We start from the raw sequence: 26,821 nt of genomic DNA, 5'->3' as shown, positions 1-26,821 counted from the left end.
CGATTTATCCCTCTTATCTTGTACACCTCTATGAAGTCACCTCTCATCCTCCTCTCCAAAGAGAAAAGCCCTAGCTCACTCAACCTATCCTCATAAGACATGCTCTCCAGTCCAGGCAGCATCCTAGTAAATCTCCCCTGCACCCTTTCTAAATCCTCCCTATAATGAGGTGACCAGAACTGAACACAATACCCCAAGTGTGGTCTAACCAGAGTTCTATAGAGCTGCAACATCACCTCACGGCTCTTGAACTCAATATCCCGACTAATGAAGGCCAACACACCATATGCCTTCTTAACAGCCCTATCAACCTGCACAGCAACCTTGAGGGATCTATGGACATGGATCCCAAGATCCCTCTGTTCCTCCACACTGCTAAGAGTCCTGCCATTCACCTTGTATTCTGCCTTTAAATTCGATCTTCCAAAGTGCATCACTTCACACTTTCTGGGTTGAACTCCATCTACCACTTCTCAGCCTAGCTCTGCTTCCTATCAATATCCTGTTGTAATCTACCTTCTACACCATCCACAACACCACCAATCTTCGTGTCATCAGCAAACTTACTAACCCACTCTTCCACATCCTCATCCAAGTGATTCACAAAAATCACAAGAGCAGGGATCCCAGAGCAGATCCCTGTGGAACACCACTGGTCACTGACTCCCAGGCAAAATATGCTCCATCTGCCACCACCCTCTGTTTTCTATGGTCAAGCGAAATCTGAATCCACACAGCCAATTTCCCTGGATCCCATGCCTCCTGACTTTCCGAATGAGCCTTCCATGAGGAACCTTTTCAAATGCCTGACTAAAATCCATGTACACCACATTCACTGCTCTGCCTTCAATGTGCTTTGTCACATCCTCAAAGAATTCAATCAGGCGCGTGAGGCACAACCTGCCCCTCACAAAGCCAAGCTGACTGTCCCTAATCAGCCCATGCTTCTCCAAATGCCCTTAAATCCTGTCTCTAAGAATCTTCTCCAGTAATTTGTCCACCACTGAAGTACGACTCACTGGTCTGCAATTCCCAGGGTTAACCCTACTCCCTTTCTTAAGGGGAAGAACAACATTTTTCCACTCTCCAATCATCTGGCACTACTCCTGTTGCCAGTGATGACGTAAAGATCATCACCAAAGGCACAGCAATCTCTTCCCTCGCTTCACTTAATAACCTTGGAAATATCCCATCCGGCCCCGGTGACTTATCTAGCCTAATGTTTTTCCAAAAGTTCCAGCACATCCTCTTTCTTCACGTTGCTATGCCCTAGCGTATGAGCCTGTCATACGCCACCCTCACAAACATCAAGGTCTCTCTCACTGGTAAATACTGAAGCAAAGTATTCATTAAGGACCTCCCCTACCTCCTCCGACTCCAGGCACGTTTCCTCTTTTATCCCTGATCAGTCCTACCCTCACTCTAGTCATTCCCCTATTCTTCACATACGTGTAGAACGCCTTGGGGATTTCCTTGATCCTACTCGCCAAGTGCCTCACATGCCCCCTTCTAGCTCTCCTAAGTCCATCCTTAAGCTCCCTCCTGCCTACCTTGTAACTCTCCAGAGCCCCGTCTGAACCATGCTTTCTAAACCTTAGGTAAGCTTCTTTCTTCCTCTTGACAAGATATTCTACATCTCTTGTCAACCACGGTTCCTTTACTCTGCCATCCTTACCCTGCCTCAATGGGACAAACTTATCCAGAACCCCATGCAAGTACTCCCTGAACAACCTCCACATTTCTGCTGTGCACCTCCCCAAGAATATCTGTTCCCAATTGATGCTCTGAAGTTTCTGCCAAATGGCATCATAATTCCCCCTCCCTCAGTTAAATACTTTCCCATATCGTCTGCTCCTATCCCTCTCCAAGGCTACGGTAAAGGTCAAGGAGTTATGGTTGCCATCTCCAAAATGCTCTCCCACTGAGAGATCTGAAACATGATCAGGCTTATTGCCTAGTACCAGGTCCAGAATGCCTCTCCTCTGTTCAGCCTATCCACAGTGTTAGGAACCTTTCCCGGATACACCTAATAAACTCTGCCCCATCTATCCCCTTATGCCAAGGAGGTGCCAATCAATAGTAGGAAAGGTGAAATCACCCATGACAACACCGCTGTTATGCCTTGCCAACTTTTATACTGAATGCCCTGATCAATGAAGGCAAGCATGCCATATGCTTTCTTTACTACTCTTTCTTTACTATCCTATCCACTTGTGTTACTACTTTCAGAGAGCTATGTGCTTGCACTCCAAGATCCTCCAGTAAATCAAACTGAGAACAACCAGTGCACATTAGCAAGCTCAGGGATGCAAGGCAGGACCATGGGCAGCAGAAGTCAAGATTACCCAAGCTTAAGATGAGTAGCATAAAGGAGGTCAACTAGTAGAGCACTGGAGTAGTCAGGTTTAGAGATAAACTATTAGCACAAATAAGAGTCCATGCAGCAGGTGATTCATGCAGGGACAGTCAATGTTAGAAGTCAACATTACAGTTTATGGTCTGAAGCTCACCCTGGGGTCAAATGTGACAGAAGATGGTGAACAGAAACTAGTTGCTGGAGGAACTCAGTAGGTCAGGCAGCATCTGTGGAGGGAAATGGGCAGTTAACATTTCAGGTAGAGACCCTTCATCTGGGCTGAAAGATGAAAGGGGAGGTAGCCAATATAAAGAAGTTGGGGGGGGGGGGGGGGGGGGCTGGGGTGGAGCAGGGGGCAGGAGCTTGCAAGCAATAGGTGGATCCAGGTGGGGAGGGGTTGATTAACAGATGGGAAGAGAAGAGTTGAAATGGAGACAGAGGCAAGGAGGTCAGTGGAGACAAAGGGCCACAGGTTCTGGAATCTGATAAGGAATGTGAAGAGTAGAACAAAGGAAGGGATGGTGGGCAGATGAGAGTGAAGGGAGGGGATAGGGGACCTTCTGAGTGGAATGTAAATGGGCAGATGGAGTAGGGGAAAGAAACTGGGTGATGGGGGGGGCTCATGTAGGGTGGTCTTGGAAAGGCAGGGTATGACAGGACCTGGGTCAATCAGAAGGAGGGGGAAAAAGACAGAAGGGGAGCAGATTACCTGGTTGGAAATTCAATGTTCGTGCCATCAGGTTGTAGACTATTCAGGTGGAATACACAACGTTGGTCTTCTAGTTTACATTTTGACTCATACTGACATTGGAGGCTGAGGACTGACAGGTCAGTGTGGGAATAGGAACTGGCTTGCAATCAGGCCTCAAGATGGCCATTGCACAAGAGCACAGGCATCCAGCAAAGTGGATCACCTAGTCTGCACTTGATCTTGCCATTAAGGCCACTGGTTGCAAGCCATTTTAATTCCCTGTCCCACATTGACCCATTTTTCCTCAAGCATCCCCTGCTACCAGAGTGAAGCCAAACACAAGCTAGAAGAACAGCACCTCATTCCACCTGGGTACCCTGCAATCCAATGGCATGAACATTGAATTCTCTGATTTCAGGTAACCTACTCCACCTCTGTCCCTTTCTCCCTCTAATCTACCCAGGACCTCCCATGCACACCTTTCTTTCTAACCACCCCACCGCCTCCCACATTGTCCACAGCTCCCTAATCACCCAGTATCTTCCCCCTCTCACACTATCTGCCCATCACCCACACTCCACCCACTGGGTCCCCTTATCCCTTCCCCTCCTCCCCTCACTGTTCCCATTTGCTCATCACCCCTTCTATAGTTGGGTCCACTCTTCACCCTTCTTTTTCAAATTCCCTAATCTGCAGACCTTTGTCTCTACTTATTACCTCCTAGTGTCGGTTGCCACCTCCAACCTTCCCTCCCCCATCTGACTCAATCTGCAATCAACCCCTCCTCACTTGAATCCACCTATCATTTGCCAGATCTTGCCCCACCCCTTCACCTCACTTCAATAATACTGATCGTCTCCCCTCTAAGTCCAGATGAGTGTCACGAGCCAAAACGTCAACTATACATTTCCCTCCATAACTGCTGCCCGACTCACTGAGTTCCTCCAGCAACTTGCTTTTTGCTCCATTTTCCAGCATCTGCAGTCTCATGTCTCCAGAAAATTGTGAGCAATCTGGTTCAGAGTTCCCATAGATAAAGAAAGGAGTTAGTGGTTAAGAAGCCGATTCAATGCAGAGGACTGAAATCAATGTCTTTGGTCTTCCCAATATTTAATCACTGAAGCCTAATGCATTCTCACTGAAATCACTCCTATCAATGAATAGCAAAAAACTAGAAGACCATTTTATACTACCAGGAATACATTTTGAGAGTAATTCTGCAAATCTATTATTAGTAATCACAAATGTTACTAGGTGTGAGTGATAATGCAAGGGATCAACAGAATCTCACTTTTCAACAGCAGAACGCTTCTGTGACTTGGATTGATAATTCAATGCCATCTTGGTTTCCATGCCAGTGTATATCGCCACACCTGAAATACAAGCAAACTATATTGGAGCAAAATATAAATGAAATTCCACAGATACTAATGTGAAATTAACAATTTTCAGAGATTTCCAACATCTGTTCTACTGGATTTTCAACAATGGAGCATAATTCAATGACATAATTAACTCACTAAAGTCCCACAACCAAATAGTTTCAAATCCGATTTAAGGTTATTACCAATGAAACTAGTGAATTGCTATGCAAGCCCAATGATTAAATCTTGTTGCTAATTAATCCTCTGTGCAAATGTTCAAGCTAGATGATGAATAGATGTAGAAAATTGAAGTATTTCCTAAGAAATCTATGGATTTTATTGTAACTACAATATTTTGGCACCATGACTGCACTTAATAATGTCTGCCTCATGTTGTTTCACACAGTGAGATAGTGTACTGTTGATTGTCAGTCAGAAACAAAGTTTAAATCAGGAGAGAGAGAAGAAAAAAAATCAGGTCATCTCAGGTGTAAAGTGTCTTGTCCTGTATCCCAACACTGTCACCAGGTTCCAGATGCCCAACCAGGGGAACATCTTCCCTCTATTCAGCCTGACAAGCCCCAGAACTTCTTATATTTAAATAAGATCTCTCATTTTTAATAAACTCTAGTAAATACAAGGCTAGTCAATCCAATCTTTCATCATATGACAGCCCTTCAATTTTAATTTTGAGGAGGACATCCCACTCCCGAACACAAACTTCTTGCAATGAAAGCCAATATACCTTCTGCTTTCTTAACTGCTCATTAATAGAAAAGACACTGAGCAGAGTAGACAGACCATCGCACAGTATCATTTTTGACATGTTTCATTAAAATGAAATGGCACTGTGTTAACTGAGTAGTTGTTTTAAACTTGGGTGGGTTCTTAATGGATTTCAATTCTGGCCAACAGAGGAAAAAGTTGTTCAGGAGCCAGGTGCTAATGATGTGCTGTTTATCTTGTTCCAGATTTAAACATCCATATTTAAAATTATTATTTTAACGGAGTGCAAGATGACAGTTTCCAGAAATCCAACAGAAAAAGGATCACAGAACTTCCCAGCTCAAAAATCATCTTAACTAATCTAAGAGTCTTTAAACTCCCTCGGCCTGAGACGTCAACTATTTCCCTCACCACAGTTGATGCCTGATCTGCCAAGTATTTATTTATTTTTGTAACATAGTAATTTTTGTCTTCATGTCTTGCACTGTACTGCTGCCTTAAAACAACAAATTTCACGACAAAGGTCAATGATAATAAACCTGATTCTGATTCTAATTCTAATTTTCATGGCGCTTATATATGTGTATGCATGCCTATGACAACAATAAACTTGAACTTGATTGCAAGGTAGAGGTCCTAACATTATGAATGCTTATATCTTTGCTGCTTCAATGTTAAGTAAATTGAATACACATTCAGACCATTTACAGGAATCAGGATTGTCATAACCAAGGGAGCAGAAACACTTGACCCAAACACTATAAATGACTAGCACAGACTGACAGAAAAATAACTGCACATCACCATGAATGGAGAAAAACTAACACACAGAAAATAAAAAGGTGTTTTACCATAAACAGTCTGGGTATTTTTTAATGTTGCCCCTCTCAGCAGTACATTCTCTGATCCCAAAGGCCTGTAAAATGGTTAAAAAATTATTGGAAAAATGAAGATAAAAAGTTGAAACCCTTAGATGACTATAAACTGTTTTCTTTAAATGGAGGCCAGGTAAGTTCCTCAGATGGATGTCTTCCCCCTCACACAATGAGTGGGAAAAGTATGGGACAGATTAGACTGGTTAAGCAAAGGATGCCCTAAAACAAATGAGGCAATGTGAAGAGAAGATATAGTTTGGGGATTGAGACTGGGGGAAATAGACTAGGTGGAGAAAGGACATGTAATAAAATCATATTATCCAACACCAGGCAAATGCATCACCAGGGGAGAAGTATTCCCAAGGAACTGCTCCCACCATTGAGAAACTATTCCCATTTCCACAGGCTCAGATTTATTTCAATGAACAGGGCAACACTGTGTTGCAGCTAGTAGAGCTGCTGCCTCACCACTAAAGCAAAACATTTTCCACCACAGCCTCTGGTGCTGTTCGTGTGGAGTTGTACATCTTCTCTGATTGTCTGGGTTTTCCCAGGTGCTCTGATTTTCTTGTACACCCCAAAAAAGTGCAAGAGTCAACAGGTTAATTGGTCACGCAAATTGCCCTGAGGGTTTAAGGCGAGTACCAGAATCTGAGGGAAAATGATGGGAATACAGGGAGAATAAAATAGGATTAGTGTGAAGGGGGCTTGATGGTCAGTGAGAGTTTGGTGGCCAAAGGGCTCATTTCCATGCTGTAGGACTCAGATTCTAATATTCAGTCAAAGTCCTGACTTTCATACAGATATTAAGTATTACAGGAGGATAAAGCAAATTCTACTTACCTTGCAATTGGCCCCTCTGACTCGTAGTAAATATTGATACGGCCAACAAAACTACAATTAAAAAACAAAATCATTCCAAGCAATGCTGTTAGTGAAATTTGTTAAAATTAGAGAACAAGTCCAGATTCTTACCCAGTCAGCCCAATCTGTGCCAGGAGGGGAGAAATCACATTGTTTCATCCTCCTGCATTGATTAATTGAATTCATCTGAGGTGAAGGCTCCAACAATTCAAATAGACATGATTGTCTCAGAGTCCAGAGATTCATAAATGGGGCTTTGGGGGAAGGTGAGGGTCGGAAGTTAGAGCCTTTATACAAGTAACAGAGCTGGGAAGTTTCAGATTTAACCACGCTCTTGTTAACTAACAACGTTTGAGTCTTTGGAAAAGACTGCTTTTGGGAAAGGGGGCAAGGATGAGTGACAAACAGATCACACTTTCACAGGCATAAACATGCACACAATAAACTGAATATCCACCTTTCACTAACACTGTGCAGGCTCTTCTCACCAGGATTGAGGGTTCAAACTGATTGGACATGAGATTTGATAGGCAGATTTATTGAATAACAAATTGATAATGAGGATCAGAGTCAGAACAAGAGAAAAATGCAAAATGACTTCAAACAGAATTGGAGGAAGGACTGTCAAAATAATTCTTCATTCAAGATGAGTCATCTGTAGAACTGTTTCCACAACCTGAACCCATAAATTCAAAAGTGTTAGGTATGTTTAGAAAGAAGGAATCAAGGAAGAATAGTGGGTTAGATTGGGTGGGATATCAAAAGCATGAGTGAGGGATTAGTTTGGACAGATAGTATGATATTAATGGGCAACTAGGAACAGGCTGTGTGAGATATTAGATGGCATGACACACTAGGGGAGAATGGGGTTAGATGAGCATGAGAATGAAAAGAAAAGCAGGAATTAGTGGATACAGTGACCAAGTGGCTAGTAGGATATTATAGGTTGCAGGAGTGAGGAGAGTAGGATTAACAGCAAAACAAACAGAAGCAGTAGGGCACTGGACCTTTCATGATCTTTTGCATGGCAGAGTAGACACAGCTGATCTTTCACTACAGTGCCACATTCCTCAATTCTCTTAATATCCAAAAATCTATTGATCCATGAAGTGTTTACATTGTGACTGAGCCTCCACAGCACACATAGAAGTAAGATTGTAAACACTCACGACCCTCCAGGTGAGGAAATTTCATCTCTTCTCAGTCCTGATTGGCTGGCCCAGTATTTTGAGACTGTGACCCCTGGTTCCAGAGCTGCTGCCTCACAGGTTCAACAGCTCAGGTTCAATCCTGACCTCCATTGTGCAAACCCCACATAGACAGCATTCTCCTTGTGACCACTTGAGTTTTCCCAGGCTGCTTCAGTTTCCTCCCACATCCCAAAGATGTGCAGGTTGAGAGTTCAACTGTAAATGCCCTCTCATGTGTAGGCAAGTGGCAGAATTCGGGATGGGGGCAAAGGAGAAAAGGTGATGGGAACATGGGGAGAGTTAAATGGGATTAAATGTAGGATTAGTGCAAATGGGTGCTTGATGCTCACTGCAAACTTGTTGTGACAAAAGGCCTATTTCAGTGCTGTGCAACTGACTATGAATCTCTATCCATGTCTTTTAATCTCTAAGAAGGTGCTCTGCATTTCTTTTTTAAAAAGAGAAGTGGGTGACCTCATTTTTCCATGTTATTTCTTCTTTCCCACGTCCATGCCAGTACACTTCGGGATTAAACTGGTTGTCGTATTAAAGGGGTGCAGGAGTTATGAGTAATGGGATATTAAAAGGGTACAAAGAGTGAGTAGTGATGGGGATTAGACTCTGGGATATTAAAGGGTGCAGAGAGTGAGAGATTAAAGTGAATGGGAAATTGAAGAGTTCATGGATACAAGAAAGTGTGTGATTAGACTGGATGGATTACTGAAAAGGTACATAATTGGTTAGGACCATCCACCCTTGCCTGTTACTGCTGCTCCAATCCATACAAACACTTACTTGTACAGATCAGGTTGGGGCTGCTCACATTCAACAGTGGCATTCAAAGAGTCCAATTCTGCCTCAGTTCGCAAAGATTTTGTTTCTTGAACAGCTTGGTATGTCTGAAAGAAGAAATCTGTTTTTTTAAAAAGTCTGTTCTCACTTAAATCCATCTGAGGCACAAGTAGTATCCAGCACCTTCCTCAACTAGTCCACAGTAGAAATATATCACATAAAACATGGGGAAAGTAACTGAATGCACCACAAACTGTGCGGAATATTGACAGGGAAGCGGTGAAATAGACCTAAGGTAGTAACCTTTATGTCAAGTTGGACACCACCAAAAAAAAAAAGGACAAGAACAGCAGACACATGGGAACATCATTTGCAGGTTCCCCTCCAAGACTGATACCATCCTAACTACTTCTATAATTACTGATTGCGATGTTTTGAGCAGACAACCAAGAAAATTGATAAAGGCAGGGCAGTAAACATGGTGTACATGAACTTTACCAAGGTTTTTGACAAGATCCCACACAGTAGGCTGGTTCAGAAGGTTAAAGCACATGGAATCCAAGGCGCGTTGGCAAACTGGATCCAAAAGTGACTTTGGTGAAAGGAGGCAAAGGATGGTGAATGGGTTTTTTTTTGGGACTGGAAGTCAACAACCTGGTGTGTCACAGGAAGTATTGCTGAGACCTTTGTTCTTTGTCATAAATGTACAGTGTAAATGACTTGGATGAGAATGTAGTTGGTTTGATTAGGTATTATAGTCAGCATGGACGCATTGGGCTGAAGGACCCATTTCTGTGCTGCATGGCTCTATGACAAGTCCAAATCCTGGAACTCTGTACCTAATAGTACCACGGCGGTACCTTCACTGGAAGAACTGCAGTAGTTCATGGTGGCCCACCAGCACCTTCTCAAGGTTAATTAGGGATGAGCAGTAATTACTGGCCTTAACCCTAATGCCCAAATCCAGGAAAAGAACATTAAAAGTCCATCGTTTTATTGAGAAGTATACCAGCTCATAGTAAAGGTCAAAAATCAGAGAACTTGAATAGAACCTGCTCTATCATACTACAGGCTATGCTCACAATCACTGTAGGGCAGGTATAAAAAGGTTCAAGCTCAGCTATGAAGCTCCACAAGTCACATGGCCTACAAATATAATGTCTTTAGAAAGAGTTGAAAATTTGGAAAAACATCAGTGTTCCAAGCATTACTTTGTACATATTGTGATAAGAGGGCAGGGCAAGTGAATTATGGTAAAAGCACAGACTCTTCTTATTGAAATGGAAGTCATTCATTTAAGGGCATGTTGCACAGACAGATGTATCTGCTCAGAATGTACCTTGGTACTTGACTCGCCATCTAGGCTTGCTGTAGTGACAAAACAGGTCCCGTTATCACTACTTGAAGATAAGAACACCATGTCACAGGGAAAGGTTTCATTCTCTTTGGTCATCACGATGTCACCAACCTGCAGGTAGATTGTAACCTTTATGAAAGGTGTGACAGATTCTTCTTCTCACTACCTTTCAAAAACCCTTGGTTCAACAACTACTTCCCAATCCAAATGCTTCCCTTCTCCCCCAATACAACATCTCAACTGTAATCCCCGTCCCAATTCTCAGCCCCTCTACTGCACCTTAGCCTTCTACTTCAACTCTACCCCACCACCAGCTCAAATCTCAACCTATTTAGAGTCAAATCAATCCCACTGCTACCAGTCCCCTCTCAGCTCCACTTCAACCACAACTTCCACCTCATTTCCCCATCCCTTCCACCCTCTCAACCCACTTCCTCCCCAATGTCAATCTAGAGATTTCTACCATCTCCATACCTGCAGTTTGCAGCTCTGTTTTTGAACAACCTTGCCACCCTGGATGACGTGAACGGGGCATTTATTCACTGCATTATCTGCTTTATGCCGAAGCCAATCTTCATAACCCTGTCAAGGTAGAATGAGTGCATTTGATTGGAAGCAAACATCCCTGAAAGCAACATCACAATCTCCAATTGCTCAGAGTGGTATCCAGATTCCAAAACTTTATTACAAAGTCAGAACATGGGACAAAAGGCAATGAATCCATTGCTGTCCTGGTTCCATAACTTCATTCTTCACTTGTTACTTCAGCATTCTTAATATTTACTAAACATTTCAAATCTGGTGCCCTTTGCAACTGATTCCAAAGGAAAGGAGACAAAGACATTGATGCAGAACAGAAATGTTATAATTTTACACAGAACCAGTTGTCAAGACCAAATAGTTTTATGTAGGGGCAGATCAAAACTATCCCAAAACACCACGGCAGGAGGCAAGGCAAAGATCAGTGACAGACCACCACACCCACCTCCCCCACCATCCAGAATGAACCCCAGGACCCGACTGTTCTTTCGGAAGCCCACTGTCCATCTTCAGTGAAGCTCAGAGCCTTTGTCCCAGACAATAACCTACCGAGAGGGACCGAGATCCATAAACAGTACAATCAAGTCCCACGTTGTCAATGCAATCACATGGAGAGTGATATTTTATTACACAAGTTTCTGTTTAACCCACAAATCACCAGAAGTAACACCATGGGACATCTCCTTCTAATAAACTAAGTGTAATGCTTCACACAGTTATGCACAATGTGCATCAAACACTTTTGGAAAAATAGCACAGTACTTCCATTTTACAAATGTAGCATGGACCTCTAGTACTATTATTCTACAACCTTATTAAAAGTGGTCAATTAATCTCTTCTGCCTGCTACATAGGAATAGGAAGACAGACAAATTTAGCCCTTGGAGTTTGTTACAAGTCAGGTCAGCCCCAAGCACATCCTGCCATTCAATTAGATCTTGATGATCTGCATCTTAAATTGCATCGATAAGCCTTGATTCAAAAAAATCTTAAAATTTACCCTATTGATATCAGTCACAGTATTAAAAACCATTCATGGCCAGCCTGAACCCCATCACCACCCAGCCATATTCATATTTCAACTACTGTTTGAAAGCAAACTTCTCTTTTCTTCCGCCAGTTCAGATGTTCACCTGTTCTACTTGTGATCTGCCTCCAGGTCAATGGACAGGGGTGAACCAGGGAATTGTAAGGAACAGATTTTTGTCTAGAGCCCACCTGTTTGATTGCTGTCACAGTGATTACAAAGAATAATGGAAGTCCACTTGTTACCGGACTGGTCGGAGTATCGATGATCAACTGAAAATAAAAACAAGGTTTAATCCAATGTAAAAAAAAGCTTAATTCTAAAGATTTTTGGTCAGTTGCTAATTGAAGAGGAAAATTAAAATTGCCAGATAATTGGCCAAGTATTGTATGTAATATATTCAAAATTACCTATGCTAAATACAGAACTACACAAAAATATGAAATACAAATTCCTTACTCCTGTATTCATACACACTTAATAAATGCTAGCATATCACTTGCACTCCTAATCACCTGCTATACCTGCATGTTGGCCATACAAGCACACCTCAGTCCTTTCAAACATTAGCACCACCCAATTTCTTGCCAATTAAAAAGAATGCAACTTTTCTTGTTAAATGCACCAAATTTTTCCACATTATATTCCATCTGCCATATTCTTATCCATTCACTTAGCTTGTCCATATTGCCTTGAGATCCCTTTGCATCCCCCTCTGTACTCTCAATCCCATTCAGTTTAGTAACAGCAGAAAATTTACAAATACGATTTGGCTGAGGGGACCAAGAATCACTGACAAACTAAAATACTGAGCTTTAAGCACTGATCTCTGTGGCCCCCCCTACTAGCCACAGGCTGCCAACCTGAGAATGGTTAGGTTTATTCCCATTCTTTGCTTTCTGACCAATAACCACACATGCACATTCTTACTGTGATCATGTGGGTTTCCTCTAGCTGCTCTGGTTTCCTCCCACTTCCTAAAGACATACGGTTCGGTAGGTTCAGGCAAAGGGATGGTCGATGTTTCAGGTCGAGACTGTACTCAAAGTCTTGACCCGAAACATCAACCATCCTTTTACCTCCATAGATGCTGCTTGACCCATTGAATTTTGTTGTTTTTTTGTTCCAGATTCCAATATCTGCAGTCTCATCTTCTCTGGTAGGTAGGTTATTTGGTTGCTGCAAATTGCCCCCATATACTGTAGATGGATGGTAGGAGTATTATGGAGTTGATGGATACACAAGAGAGAATAAATGAAATAAGTGGTGACTGGGACTGATGGGATTGCTTTGTGATCAGCAAAGAATCAATGGGATGAATAACCTCCATCTGTCTCATGAGAAAAATGAAATATGACTGAGAACCAACTTTAAATCTAGGTCAGTGTATTACTGCCAATTCTACATGCCTTAACATACAACCTTCCTACAGGACCCCATCAAACACTTACAGAAAATTCCAATATTCTTTTAGTCACATCCTCAAAGAACTCTAGTAGATGAGTCAAACATGATTTTCCATTCAAAAATTCATTTTGGCTCTAATCAGTTGTTCTTTAAGGAACTATTATATACTTCAGCATTTTCACTACAACTGACATTAAGCCATCTGGTCAATATTTCTCCATTTTCTCTCTGCCTCATTTCTGAAACACTGGGGTAAGATTTGCTACTCTCAATCCATCAGAACAATTCCAGAATCTAAAGATAGTTAGAAAATGAGAAACAGAGCATCCACCAGCTCTAAAGGGACATCTTTCTGAAGCAAATGATCAGGCCCTTGGGATTTATTAGCTTAAATTCATTAATCTTTATGTTTTGACTCATACTTAGTTCCTTCACATTCTCACTAGACCTTTGATTTTCCAAGACATCTGGCAAGTGTGTGCATCTTTTTGTGAAGACAGAGTAATTTTTTAATTAGTTTGCTCTTTTTGCTGTTCTCCATTATCAACTCTCCTGACTATCTGCAAGGGTTCACATTTGCCCTCACTAATCTTTTCCCTTAGAAAGCTCAGTCTATTTTTGAGTTTCTCACCAGTCTATTCATAGAACATTACAGCACAGTACAGGCCCTTTGGCCCACAGTGTTGTGCCGACATTTTATCCTGCTCTAAGATCTATCTAACCCTTCCCTCCCACATAGCGCCCCCCCCCCCCCCACCATTTCTCTATCATTCATGTGTTTGAGACTCTTAAAGGTCCCCAATGTATCTGCTCCCACAACCTCTGCAGGCAGTGCATTCCACGCACCCACCACTCTGTAAAAAAAAATTACCCCCAACATCCCCCCTATACCTTCCTCCAATCACCTTGAAGTTATACCCCCTCATATTAGCCATTGTCGCACTGGGAAAAGTCTCTGACTGTCCACTCGATCTATGCCTCTTATCATCTTGTACAACTCTATCAAGTCACCTCTCATCCTCCTTCTCTCCAAAGTGAAGAGACCTAGCTCACTCAACCTATCCTCATAAGACATGTTCTCCAATCCAGGCAGCATCCTAGTAAATCTCCCCTGCACCCTTTCTAAATCCTCCCTATAATGAGGTGACCAGAACTGAACACAATACTCCAAGTGTGGTCTAACCAGAGTTTTATAGAGCTGCAACATCACCAGATGGTTCTTGAACTCAATACCCCGACTAATGAAGGCCAATACACCATATGTTTTCTTAACAACCCTAATCGACCTGCGCGGCAACCTTAAGGGATCAATGGATGTGGACCCCAGGATCCCTCTGTTCCTCCACACTGCTAAGAGTTCACAGAGTCCATCTTGCATTCATCTATCAATTTCTTGGTCAGTTCTAAAATTATCCTTCTGGCAACTTTCTAAGCCTCAAGATTGAATTCTACTACTTTAGGTAATTTGATTTCTGTCTGTATCAGCTGTCCATCTGTGACATTGGTTCAGCTTGCTTTTTCCTCCCCCCTGGGAGTGCAAGACATGACCAGCCTGACTTGCCAGGAACATCTTCCTGCTCTGCATTTTGCAACTCCTATAGACAGTGCACCCACAGGGACATTACTGTTGAGAAAAACTTCCCATCAGAACACCTCACCATTTATAACATGGGATTCAATGGGAAAAGTGTTCGTGATATGACAGTTTCCTAGGAAAACAATCCCTCCAAAACGTTGGGGTACACTGCATTCCCATTCACTCATTGGCCAGATAACCTTGTTTACAGCTTATCCCCACACTCATCCTGGTTTTACCATACTGGAGATGAGCCAGATTCTCTTCCACAGATGCAGCCTGACCTGCTGAGTATTTCTGGGATTTTGTGCTTTTGTTTCAGATTTCCAGCATCTGCATTTATTCATTTTTTAAGCCTCTTCCTTGGATTTAATGTTACCTGCAATTTCTCTGGTCAACCACAGACAAGAAAAAAAAAATTCACTTTCTCCTTGATTTTGTGCATTAAAGGGCATTTCTTTTACAGCTCATGCATTTCTTTAAATGCCAACCACAGATAGACTCTGCATACTCGCAAACCCTTTGCCATCATAGTTTCCTTCATTTATATTCAAGGGCCATTTCACATTGAACAACACTACTTTCAAAATCATTGCAACATTCTATAATATTATTGTCACTCTTCTACAAAGGAACTTTGACAATTTTATCATGAATTAAAAATGAAAATAAATTGCAGATGCTGGAAATTTGAAGTAAAAATAGAAAATGCTTTAAAAACGTTCAGCAAGTCAGGCAACATCTGTGCCAGATCAATCAACCGTTTCTTATTGCTCAAAATCTGATCCAACGTAGCCTTTCCCCCAGCTGATTCCTCAACATATTGATTTAGAAAAGCATCTTGTATACATTCCACCAAGTCATCGATCACCTCATTACAGAAAATTTCCTATAGGTAGGTTTAAGTCTCCCATGACAGGCACCTCTAAATTTACCAATTTATGCCAAGCTCAATATTACAACTGCAATTTGTAAGCCTATAAATAACTTCTATTAGTGTTTTCTTCATTTGGCCATTTCTTAGCTCAACCCAAACTCTGGTTCTACATCAGAATCTGTAAAGCCAACACCACTGCACTGATCTCCTCCATTCTCAGTGTTTGTGTTATTATGTGTTGTTATGTAGTTATAATAAAGAACTACATTTCCCAGCAGGCAATGCAAGGAGTCACATGGGAGAATAGGAAGTGGCTGGAAAGAGCGGGAAAAGCCAGCCAGCCTGGTGTTGTAAGTCTGTGAAGTCTGTTGTTGTTTTTCAATAAATGTTCAGATGTTAAACCCACGCCAAGTTTGTCTTGTGATGAAGAACAAACAAAACAGTGCTACACTAGCCACTTTCCCTTTTCTTCTCTAGTGGAAAAACAAATATTCCCAGCTTTGATTACCCTGCAGCCATGTTCCGTAAAAGCAATTACATTGTTCTCAGGTACTTCCATTTAGGCAATTTGCAAGCCTTCTTGCAGAATCTGAAAACTCAAAACATTTGCAGCTTTAATTTGTAATTTATCATTTCTGTATTTGACCCCCTTTGCCACTTTGTTGCTACTGCCATTTATTTCACTTACTACTTTTCAAACTTCCTTTTCCCCCCCTCCTCTTCCCCAGATTCCCTGCGAGGTTACCATCCCTAGCCAAACCAATTTAAACCCTCTTCAATAGTACACAAAGTAGCTTCCACTGTGAAATATTGCAAACTCTTAGAAGTATGAGACATTAGTTTTCGACTGAATGATTGAGCCATACATACCTGCACGAGAAATATGATCAGAAAATAGAAGTTAGCGATTCTTCTGAACTGTTCAAACAAGTTTTTGGGAATGAAGTTCCAGCAAGTGTACTGTTTGAATAAGGAAAGACAAAGTAATAAAAACAAGAGACCAATAAAATTAAAACAGCATCTACAGCAATGTCAATATGCTTTAAAACATTTTTCAAGTCACAACCAATTTCATTACTTCAGACACAAATGCCAAAATATTTTCTTGCAGCACTATGCAAATTATCAGCTTCCAAGGAAAATGTTAGGGATCAGAAGATTATCTGTAGGATCTAACATCTACAAAATTAACTCAATTTCTCTTTTCCCAATAGACCCTGCCCTATCTACAGGTTATTTCCAGCACTCTCCTTTTGGATTCAGCTTCCAGCAACAACTCTGATTTGCACTTCATGGCTTTAACACACCTCTTCCTTCATTTCTGCACTTTTTAAACCTTCCTCAAATCTGTTAACCAGATGCTCAGTAAACATTAAAATCACCTGATGAACCATGCCCTCACTTTACCAGGTAGTCACTTCATCCCATATATTCCTCCCCCCTTCTGAAGTGTAAAGCTAGTATTTTTTTAAAAAATCACCTTCCCCAGTTCTGATGAAGGGTCTTCAATCAAAAATAAGTTTTGCTTTCCACAGATGCCATCTGACCTGATAACTGTTTCCAGCATCTTCTGCTTTTATTTCAGAGAATTGAGTATTGGGCAAGCAAAAATTGAATGATGTAGTGCCTTTGTCTGCCTGTTTGACATTCCAGAACAATATGATTGACACACCATCAATGAAAGAATGCATCATGTGATGAGCACAAAGTGGGTGCAGGTAGTTATGAGAACATGGGAAAGGTTATAATAGTTTGGTTACTAAGAAAGATTGTCAAGACTAATTCTTCCTGTGGAAGGAGATGAGGCTAACAATGTATACAAAGACGGAGACACTTTCATATAGTGCACAGTGAGGACCTATTTCCCTTAGCAGAGAAAGCTAATTATTAGGAGAAACATGAGACTGCAGATACTGGAATCTAGACAAATGCAGGGTTTTTGACCTGAAATGCCAACAATTTCCTCCCACAGATGCTGCTCAAGCCAATAATTATGATAATTTTGAATTAGTTAGGATTAGAAGGTTGAGTATTTTTTCTCCCAAGCAGGAGTGGAGGTCTTTAACTTACTGCCTGAAAGCATGGTGACAGGAGAAATTTGCATCACTGCTAAAAATAGTTGCATTAGCCATAACCTACAAGCCTGAGAAGTTGGATTAATCTAAATAGCTTTCACTGACATGACGTTCTATAAAATGGCCTTGCAAGCCAACCATTACCTATAAAAAGAAAATTGATTGCCAGATTCTCAGAGCAACCAAGGACAGGCAAAAGCTGCTGTCCCTTGATGAGCAACAGAATGGTATAAGAGGAAGTGGAATGGACTCGGAATGCATGTTTCAAATCATGGATCAAGTGCTAAGTCAGCTGCTTTGTTCTAGATGGTGCTTAGAATGTTTGTTTACAGAGCTGCATTAATCTAAGTGGAGATATTAAGGTTGTCACAATTTCTTTTGAAGGAAAAGAGCATTGCTTTGTCTTTGTGTTGTGTGAATATTACATACATCAGATACAAGGTACATGCTTATGGGAAGTATTAAGACAGTGGTGATCATTTTGATCTGTCTAGCAGAGAGCTGACACAGGTATGACAGCCTACTTCTGTTCAGTAAACATCCACAGTTCCAGGACGAAATGAATAGCACAGGGAAGGGTCCATAAGAATAGCAAAAAAGGTGGGAGAAGTAAAGAGTGAATTACATGCAGAGAATGTCTGCCCATAATGCAGTACATCAGTGGCACATGGTAAAAGATCAAGTCTGCAGTTCCAATACCTTCAACATGTGGTGATTGAAACTGATGATGCCTCATTTTTCCATTTCTTTACAAAAGGGAAGCGATTCAGCCCATCGAGTCTATACTCTCTCTCAAACCAATTCAATCTATTTTAGTTCCCCCGCTTATTTTCCGCCATAACCTAGTCCCTCACATGCCCTTCAACTCCCTACACACCCAGACTAGAGGTAATTTACAGTGGCCAATTAAATTATCAAACAGCATGCCCTTGGAGAATAGTAAACTGGAGCACCTAGGAGAAAACCGTGCAGTCACTGGTGAATGTGCAAACTCCATACAACATAAGAAATAGGTGCAGACCTTCAAACTTGCTCCACTATTCATAACAGTCTAAATGTACTTCATCTCTATTGCCATTTTCTTCAAATCCCTTAATGTCCAGAAAACTATTGATTGATTTCTCAAACTCAATGACTGATCTTCCACAGCCTTTCCAGATAGATCATTCACAAGGTTCACAATGCTCCAAGATTCTCAGCCACCACTGACTAAGTTGTCATGACTATTTGCAGTTTCGAGTATGGCACAAATACAAATTTCTTCAAGTTAAATAAAGATTAGACTGATGCAACTGGCCCGTTAGAGCAAAGTACACATATGGATTCCAAGATGGGTTTCAGAACAAATATTTGGTCAGTCACCAAGACTGCTCATTTTCTGTCACCCAACTATTGCTATCCTTGCCTTTATCCATGCCTCAAGTATCTCTCAATTATTCCAATACATACCTGGCAGTCGTCTGTCACCTTGAGGCCATCCAAAAATCTGAAACTGTACTCTAACTCACATGAAGTCCCATTCATCCATTTCCCAGAGTACAGAGATTGAGGAAGGAAAGAACTAATAACTAATAAGAAGGTCACTACTGGAGAGGATTTTTAGGGATTGGACTTACGTGCATTTGGAAAATAAATGGCATGATTAGAGAGTGTCAGCATGGGTTTGTGTAGTCTTTCTAACTTGAATGAGTTTTTTGTTGAAGAGGTGACAAAGATGATTAGTGAGGGTAGGGCAGTGAATGTTGTCTACGTGAATTTTCATAAAGGTACTTGACAGGGTCCCTCATGGTAAACTAATCCAGAAGATAAAGATGCATAGGATCCAGTGACTTGCTTTGGATTGTTGCCCACAGAAGACTGCAGAAATCTATTGACTGACAGAAATGTGGAGGTTTAGGGAATACTTGCATGGGGTTCCGGATAGGTTTGTCCCATTGAGATAGAGTAAGGATGGTAGAGTGAAGGAACTGTGGTTGACAAGAGATATAGAATGTCTGGTCAAGAGGAAGAAAGATGCTTATCTGAGGTTTAGAAAGCATAGATCAGACAGGGCTCTGCAGAGTTACAAGGTAGCCAGGACAGAGCTTAAGAATGGACTTAGGAGAGCTAGAAGTGGGCATGAGAAGTCCTTGGCGAGTAGGATAAAGGGAAACCAAGGCATTCTACGTGTATGTGAAGAATAGGAGGATGACTAGAGTGAGGGTAGGACCGATCAGGGATAGAGGAGGAAACACGTGCCTAGAGTCAGAAGAGGTCGGGGAGGTCCTTAATGAATACTTTGCTTCAGTATTCACCAGAGAGGAGACCTTGACATTTGCAGGGATGGCGTACCACAGGCTGATATGCTAGGGCATGTCAACGTGAGGAAAGAGGATGTACTAGAACTTTTGAAAAACATTAGGATACATAAGTCACCAGGGCCGGATGAGATATATCCAAGGTTATTACAGGAAGCAAAAGGAAGAGATTGCTGCACCTTTGGTGACGATCTGTGCGTCCTTGCTGGCAACAGGGGTAGTGCCGGATGATTGGAGGCTGGCAAATGTTTTCCTTGGTTTAAGGAAGGAAGTAGGGATACCCCGGTAATTACAGGACGAGTGAGTCTTAGTTCAGTGGATAAATTACTGGAGAAGAATCTTAGAGACAGGATTTATGGACATTTGGAGAAGCATAGGCTGATTAGGGATAGTCAGCATGGCTTTGAGAGGAGCAGGTCATGCCTCACAAACCTGATTGAATTCTTTGAGGATGTGACAAAGCACATTGATGAAGGTAAACCAGTGGATGTGGTCTACATGGATTTAGTCAGGCATTTGATAAGGTTCCTCATGGAAGGTTCATTCAGAAAGTCAGGAGGCATGGGATCCAGAGAAACTTGGCTGTGTAGATTCAGAATTGGCTCGCCCATAAAAGATGGAGGGTGGTGGTAGATGGAGTGTATTCTGCCTGGGAGTCAGTGACCAGTGGTGTTCCACAGGGATCTGTTCTGGGACCCCTGCTCTTTGTGATTCTATTTGTATTCATTTATTTGTATTCATTTATTTGTATTCATTTATTTGTATTTTATTAATTTATTTTTATCTATTTATCTCTATTTATTTATTCATTCATTTTTATCCATTCATTCATTTATTTATTTCTACTCATCTATCTATCTATTTATTTCTACTCATCTATCTATCTATTTATTTATTTCTACTCATCTATCTATCTATTTATTTATTTCTATTTATTTATTTTTAATCACTTGGATGAGGATGTGGAAGGGTGGGTAAGTTTGCTGATGATACAAAAGGTTGGTGTTGTGGATAGTGTAGAAGGTTGCTGTAGATTACAACAGGATATTGATAGAATGCAGAGCTGGGCTGAGAAGTAGCAGATGGAGTTCAACCCAGAAAGTGTGAAGTGATACACTTCGGGAGATAGAATTTGAAGGCAGAATACAAGGTTAATGGCAGGACTCTTAGCTGTGTGGAAGAACAGAGGGATCTTGGGGTCCACATCCATAGATGCCTCAAGGTTGCCACACAGGTCGATAGGATTGTTAAGGCGGCAAATGGTGTGTTGGCCTTCATTAGTTGGGGTATTGAGTTCAAGAGCTGTGAGGTGATGTTGCAGCTCTATAGAACTCTGGTTAGACCACACTTGGAGGATTGTGTTCAGATCTGGTCACCTCATTACAGGAAGGATGTGGAAGCTTTAGAGAGGGTGCAGAGGAGATTTACCAGGACGTTGCCAGGTTTGGAGAGCGTGTCTTACAAGGATAGGTTGAGTGAGCTAGGGTTTCTCTCTTTGGAGAAAAGGAGGATGAGAGGTAATTTGATAGAGGTGTACAAGATGATAAGAGGCATAGATCGAGCAGAGCCAGGGCGACAGTGGCTAACACGAGGCGACATAATTTTAAGGTGATTGGAGGAAGGTATAAGGGGGATGTCAGGGTAAGCTTTTTTTTATATACACAGAGAGTGGTGGGTGCGTGGAATGCACTGCCTGCAGAGGTTGTGGGGGTAGATACATTAGGGGCATTTAAGAGACTCTTAGATAGACACATGAATGATAGAAAAATAGGGGGCTACATGGGAGGGAAGGGTTAGATACATCTTGGAGCAGGATAGGGTGTCAGCACAACATTGTGGGCCGAAGGGCCTGCACTGTGCTGTAATGTTCTATGTTCTCAAGATTGATGGAGTTGTGGACAGTGGAGAGGATATAGATCAGTTACAGATATGGGCAGAGACATGGCATATGGAGTTTAATCTGAACAAGTGTGAGGTGTTGTGCTTTGGGAGGTCAAATGCAAGAGGAAAATTTGCAGTTAATGGCAGGACCCTTATGAGCATTGATGTACAAAGGGATTTTGGGGTCCAAGTCCACAGCCACCCCCCCCCCCCCCCCCCCCCAAAAGGGCTCATGAAAGTAGATAGGGTTGTAAAGGTTTAAAGCATGCTTCTTTCATTGGTCAGGGCATTGAGTACAAGAGTTGGGAAGTCATGTTGCAGCTGTACAAAAAATTTTGGTTTGGCCACACTTGGAGTATTGTGTTCAATTCTGGTCATCCCATTACAGGAAGGATGTGGAGGCTTTGGAAAGGGTGCAGAAGAGGTTCACTAAGATACTAGATTATAGGACATGAGCTACAAGGAGTGGATGGACAAACTTGGATTGTTTTCTCTGGAGCATCACAGGCTGAGGGGAGAACTGATAGAAGTTTAAAGTTATGAGAGGCATAGAAAATTATGAGAGGCATAGAGTAGACAGTTAGGAATCTTTTTCCCCCCAGGGTTGAAATGTCAAATACTGGAGGACAGACATTTAATGAGAGGATGAAAGTTTAAAAGAAGATTGTGTAGGACATAGAGATTGATAGGTGCCTGGAATGGGCTGCCAGGGGCAGTGGTGGAAGCAGATATGATAGTGGCATTTAAAAGGCTTTTAGATAGACACATGAATGTTTAAGGGATATGAATCATGTGCAGGCAGAAGAGATTTAATTTGCATTGTGTTTGGTGCAGACATAGGTCGGCCAAAGGGCCTGTTACCATGTTGTACTGTTCTCTGTTGGGGTGTGGTGCTAAATGGCTTGTTGAGTCAAATTGATGAAAGGGAGGCTGCTGAGAATATCAGCAGCCAGAAATGGGGGATGGGGAAGAGGGGTGCAAGTGGAAGGAATGCTCATGACTAATAAAGGGAAGGCAAGGCATAATCTTCCTTTGGTCACATGGACACCATTCACTCCGCACTTTCTGGTAACAGTCCAGGTAGGTGGGGCCCTTCACCCAATGCTGAAACTTTACTTATTACATCAGTTAATCATGCATCATTTCTCACATCTCATGTGCAGAAGAATTTCATACAAATCATCTTAAACAATTCTTGGATGTCATTTGAGATCATTGTGATGCTTGGCAGCCTCTAAACACCAGCATATTATTCATACAGAAGTACTGCCATCAATTTCAGTCTGAACACTTCTGTTCCAATCTGAAAATGACCCTCCCAGCTCAAGACTTGGGCACCCCTGATCTATAGGAAGGAGTTAACAATTCAACTCTGGTTGATCAGAATGGCATAAATGAAATGAGATTTATGATATGATCATTAACTGCTCAGGTTTGATGAGCTTTGCCTACCAGTATGATGGCACGTTTCCTCTATGTTTTAATTTGATTGTGCTCCTTTATGCTGAATGCATCCAGTACAATACCTTCTCCTCAAAAATCTCCTCCAGCTGCTCAACTGGGTTCTACTTGGGTCTTTTTTTGAAAAAGGTCAGTTTCCAAATGTATACACATATTGTTAAGGATTAATAACCCAGAGGCCTGGATTAATCCAGAGATGAGAGTTCAAATCCAATCATGGCAGTCCTGAAATTTAAAAATCAAACTGAAAACATGGGTACAACTAAAAGAAATACTGAAAGAACTCAGCCAGTCAAGCAGTTTATTCTTTGGGTCAATAACCCGTCCTCATAACTGGGAGGAGAATAGAGGGGCGACACAAGAGACTGCAGATGCTGGAAATCTGGAGCAAAACACAAAATGCTAGAGGATTTCAGCAGGTCAGGCAGCATCTACGGAGGAAATGGACAGTCGATTTTTCAGGTCGAGACCCTTCATCAGGCCAGGAGAGTAGAGGATTTAGTTTTCAAAGCAGAGCTGAGGTATACGAGGTACAAGACAAAGGATAATAGAGTACTGACCATTAGTGAGGCATTTTAATTAAACTGGGTGAGAAAAGGGACACAAGCATGACAAAAGGGAAGTGATGAGAGAGCTGTTCAGCAGAAATTGGAAAAGTAAATGTTTATTCCAGAATTTGCAAAAAGTAGTTCATGAACACCCTCCAGGGGAGGAAATGTGTCATCTTTATCCAGCTTGATCTATATGCGACTCAAACCTGCATCAATGTGGTTGACTCTTAAAATCCTATCTGAAATAGCCCAGCAAACCACGGCTGAAGCAACAACAGCATCAAATTATAGACAACTCTGCTTTAGGGCACCAAATTTGGACATGGTAAAAATCATTCCCAGCCAGTAAACCTTGCAAATTCCTCCAAGCAAACATCTGTGGACATGTTTCTAAACTGGAAGCACTCATTCAAAGATTCATCAAGCAACATGACAATTAACCTTACAGAATCATACTTAAGACTATATGCCAGGCAACTTCATGTACATTCTGCCCCATCTGGTTGGGGGGGGCGGCGGGGGGCAGTGAATGGGTGTCACAGAGGTACAGGAGGTCAAGCAGACAACATGGCATAGCTCTGGAATTCTGAACTTTGACTCCAGTCCTCGGAAGTCTCACAACATCATCAAGTTAAACAAATCAGCAAAGAATGCATCTCCTGATCACCATCTGCCATCCTCCTTAGGCTGGTGAATCAATACTCCTTCATGTTGAACACTTGGAGGAAGCAGTGACTGTAGTCCAAAGAAATACAATGACTATCACTGAGAATAACTTAAGAATAACCACCACCTATTGAGTTAGCAGACTTGAGAGACATAGCTGCCAGATTGAATCTATAGTCAGGAATAATACTGGGGTCAGAATTGACCAAATAAAAAACTTAACTGGGCCAACCACATGAATACTGTGGCTATTAGAGCAGATCAGAAGCTGCAAAGGGCAACTTGGCTTCCAACGTCCCAAAGCCTTTCTATCATCTATTAAGTGCAAATCAGGAGCATGATAGAATACTCCCTGCTTGTGTGGATGAGCACAGTTCCAAAAATCTTAACACAATCCAGGAACAAGGAGTCCACCTGATTAATGTTAAATGGTACATGGTGATCAGGAGGTGCATTCCTTGCTGATTGTTTAACCTGATGTTGAGAGACTTCTGGGATCTGGAGTCAATGTTCAGAATTCCAGAGCTAGCTCTCTAAACATTCATTCCCTCCACCACCATCAGTGTGCACATCTACAGACTGCACAGCAGTTACTCACCTTGGGTACTCCATCTGTAACTCTCAAACTGCAATCTCTTCCACCAAGAGCAAGTGCTGAAGATGCATAGAAATATCAGCATCTGCAGGGTCCCCTCTGCCATTTCCTTTGGATCCACACACACTTTCCTACAGTTGCACTTGATGGGTCTTATTCTTTCACATCTTATCTCTTGCTCTTCACATACCTGTAGAATGCCTTGGGATTTTCCTTAATCCTGCTCGCCAAGGCCTTCTCATGGTCCTTTCTGGCTCTCCTAATTTCCTTAAGCTCCTTCCTGTTAGCCTTATAATCTTCCCGTTCTCTAACATTACCTAGCTCTGTGAACCTTTTGTAAGCTTTTCTTTTCTTCTTGACTAGATTTATTACAGCCTTTGTACACCACAGTTCCTGTACCCTACCATAACTTCCCTGTCTCATTAGAATGTACCTACGCAGAACTCCACACAAATATCCCCTGAATATTTGCCACATTTCTTCTGTACTTTTCCCTGAACATCTGTTCCCAATTTAAGCTTCCAATTTCCTGCCTGAGAGCCTCAATTCCCCTTACTCCAATTAAACACTTTACTAACTTGTCTGTTCCTGTCTCCCTCCAATGCTATTGTAAAGGAGATAGAATTATGATCCGTCACTGCAATTATGTGAATGTCTTTGATTCTATGACTGGAGTCTTGCAAATACTGAACATGACACGATAGCACATTCCCTGCCCAGATGTGCAAGTGAGCCTATAGACATTTCACAACAAACTGCAGTTTTCACAGTAATTTTATCTGGTGTTAGTCCTCAAATTCCAGATATACGAAATTCAATTCTGGACCTTATTAGGGCTTAAACTGAATCTGTGGTTTTCCATACATTGATTTATAACTAATACTGCTATTCCTTCAATGGAATTACTCAGTAAAAATTAGTGTTATATTTCTCATTCTCAAATCAAAGTTTTAAGATTATTAGGTTCCTTACGTCATATGGTTGAATGATGTGAAAAGAGAAATTTGAAAGCTATGAAAGAAAGCACAGAGTGCAAAGTTGAGAGCTAATATTGCCATGTATCAAGTGTCTAAATCAAAGGGAAACAGTTTCCAGTTTATAACCCAGCACTCTCAGACAGAACATTAAAGGAACACCAGCAGGAAATGTCACACAAGTTTGCTTACACAAGGAGAAAACAGTTTTTTTCTAAAAAGGAAGAGCTTATAATAAGCATCCGGGGGGGGGGGAGAGAGAAAGGAGAAAAAAAAAATGGCAGATGTCAATGAAGCGAGACTGTTCAACTCCCAATCAAATCCCCTCCATTTTTTCCTCCAAACTTCATCCCGATTCCTCAGATTATTTCCCCGTCCCAATATCAGCCCCTCCCATTGGGTCTGGATCTACCCAATCCGACTTCCTCAGTTTGTCACCAGTGGCAAAGTCTAATTTCTTTATTTTCAGATCAAGTCGCTAAATTAAAACAACAGCAATAATTTACCTTTGAAGATACAATTCTGTTATCAGGATATTTTTGTAGAATATAGGCATCCGTGCCATGAGGAGGTTCACGATGTCCAATGTAAACTGTCCGATTATCCACCCAGTTCTCTTCTCCGACACACTAAACAGAAAAACCAACAATTATTTTTTAATACTTTTTGCAATATTGTT

At 41.7% G+C, this 26,821-nt stretch overlaps 1 protein-coding gene across 1 annotated transcript in view; it reads right to left on the bottom strand.

Annotated features, from left to right (window-relative positions):
* atp11a (ATPase phospholipid transporting 11A) overlaps positions 1–26,821 on the bottom strand; it is a 205,217-nt gene that overhangs the window by 149,194 nt on the left and 29,202 nt on the right. The window contains 9 exon segments of the mRNA XM_052025948.1: positions 4,339–4,420; positions 5,989–6,053; positions 6,856–6,906; positions 8,862–8,965; positions 10,198–10,326; positions 10,690–10,797; positions 11,974–12,054; positions 16,513–16,602; positions 26,649–26,771. Of these exon segments, the coding sequence (XP_051881908.1) occupies positions 4,339–4,420; positions 5,989–6,053; positions 6,856–6,906; positions 8,862–8,965; positions 10,198–10,326; positions 10,690–10,797; positions 11,974–12,054; positions 16,513–16,602; positions 26,649–26,771 (833 nt within the window).

Source organism: Pristis pectinata, chromosome 11 (genome assembly GCF_009764475.1).
Source record: "Pristis pectinata isolate sPriPec2 chromosome 11, sPriPec2.1.pri, whole genome shotgun sequence".
In the NCBI taxonomy this organism is placed as follows: domain Eukaryota; kingdom Metazoa; phylum Chordata; class Chondrichthyes; order Rhinopristiformes; family Pristidae; genus Pristis; species Pristis pectinata.
This window is presented reverse-complemented; position numbering and strand designations above follow the sequence as displayed.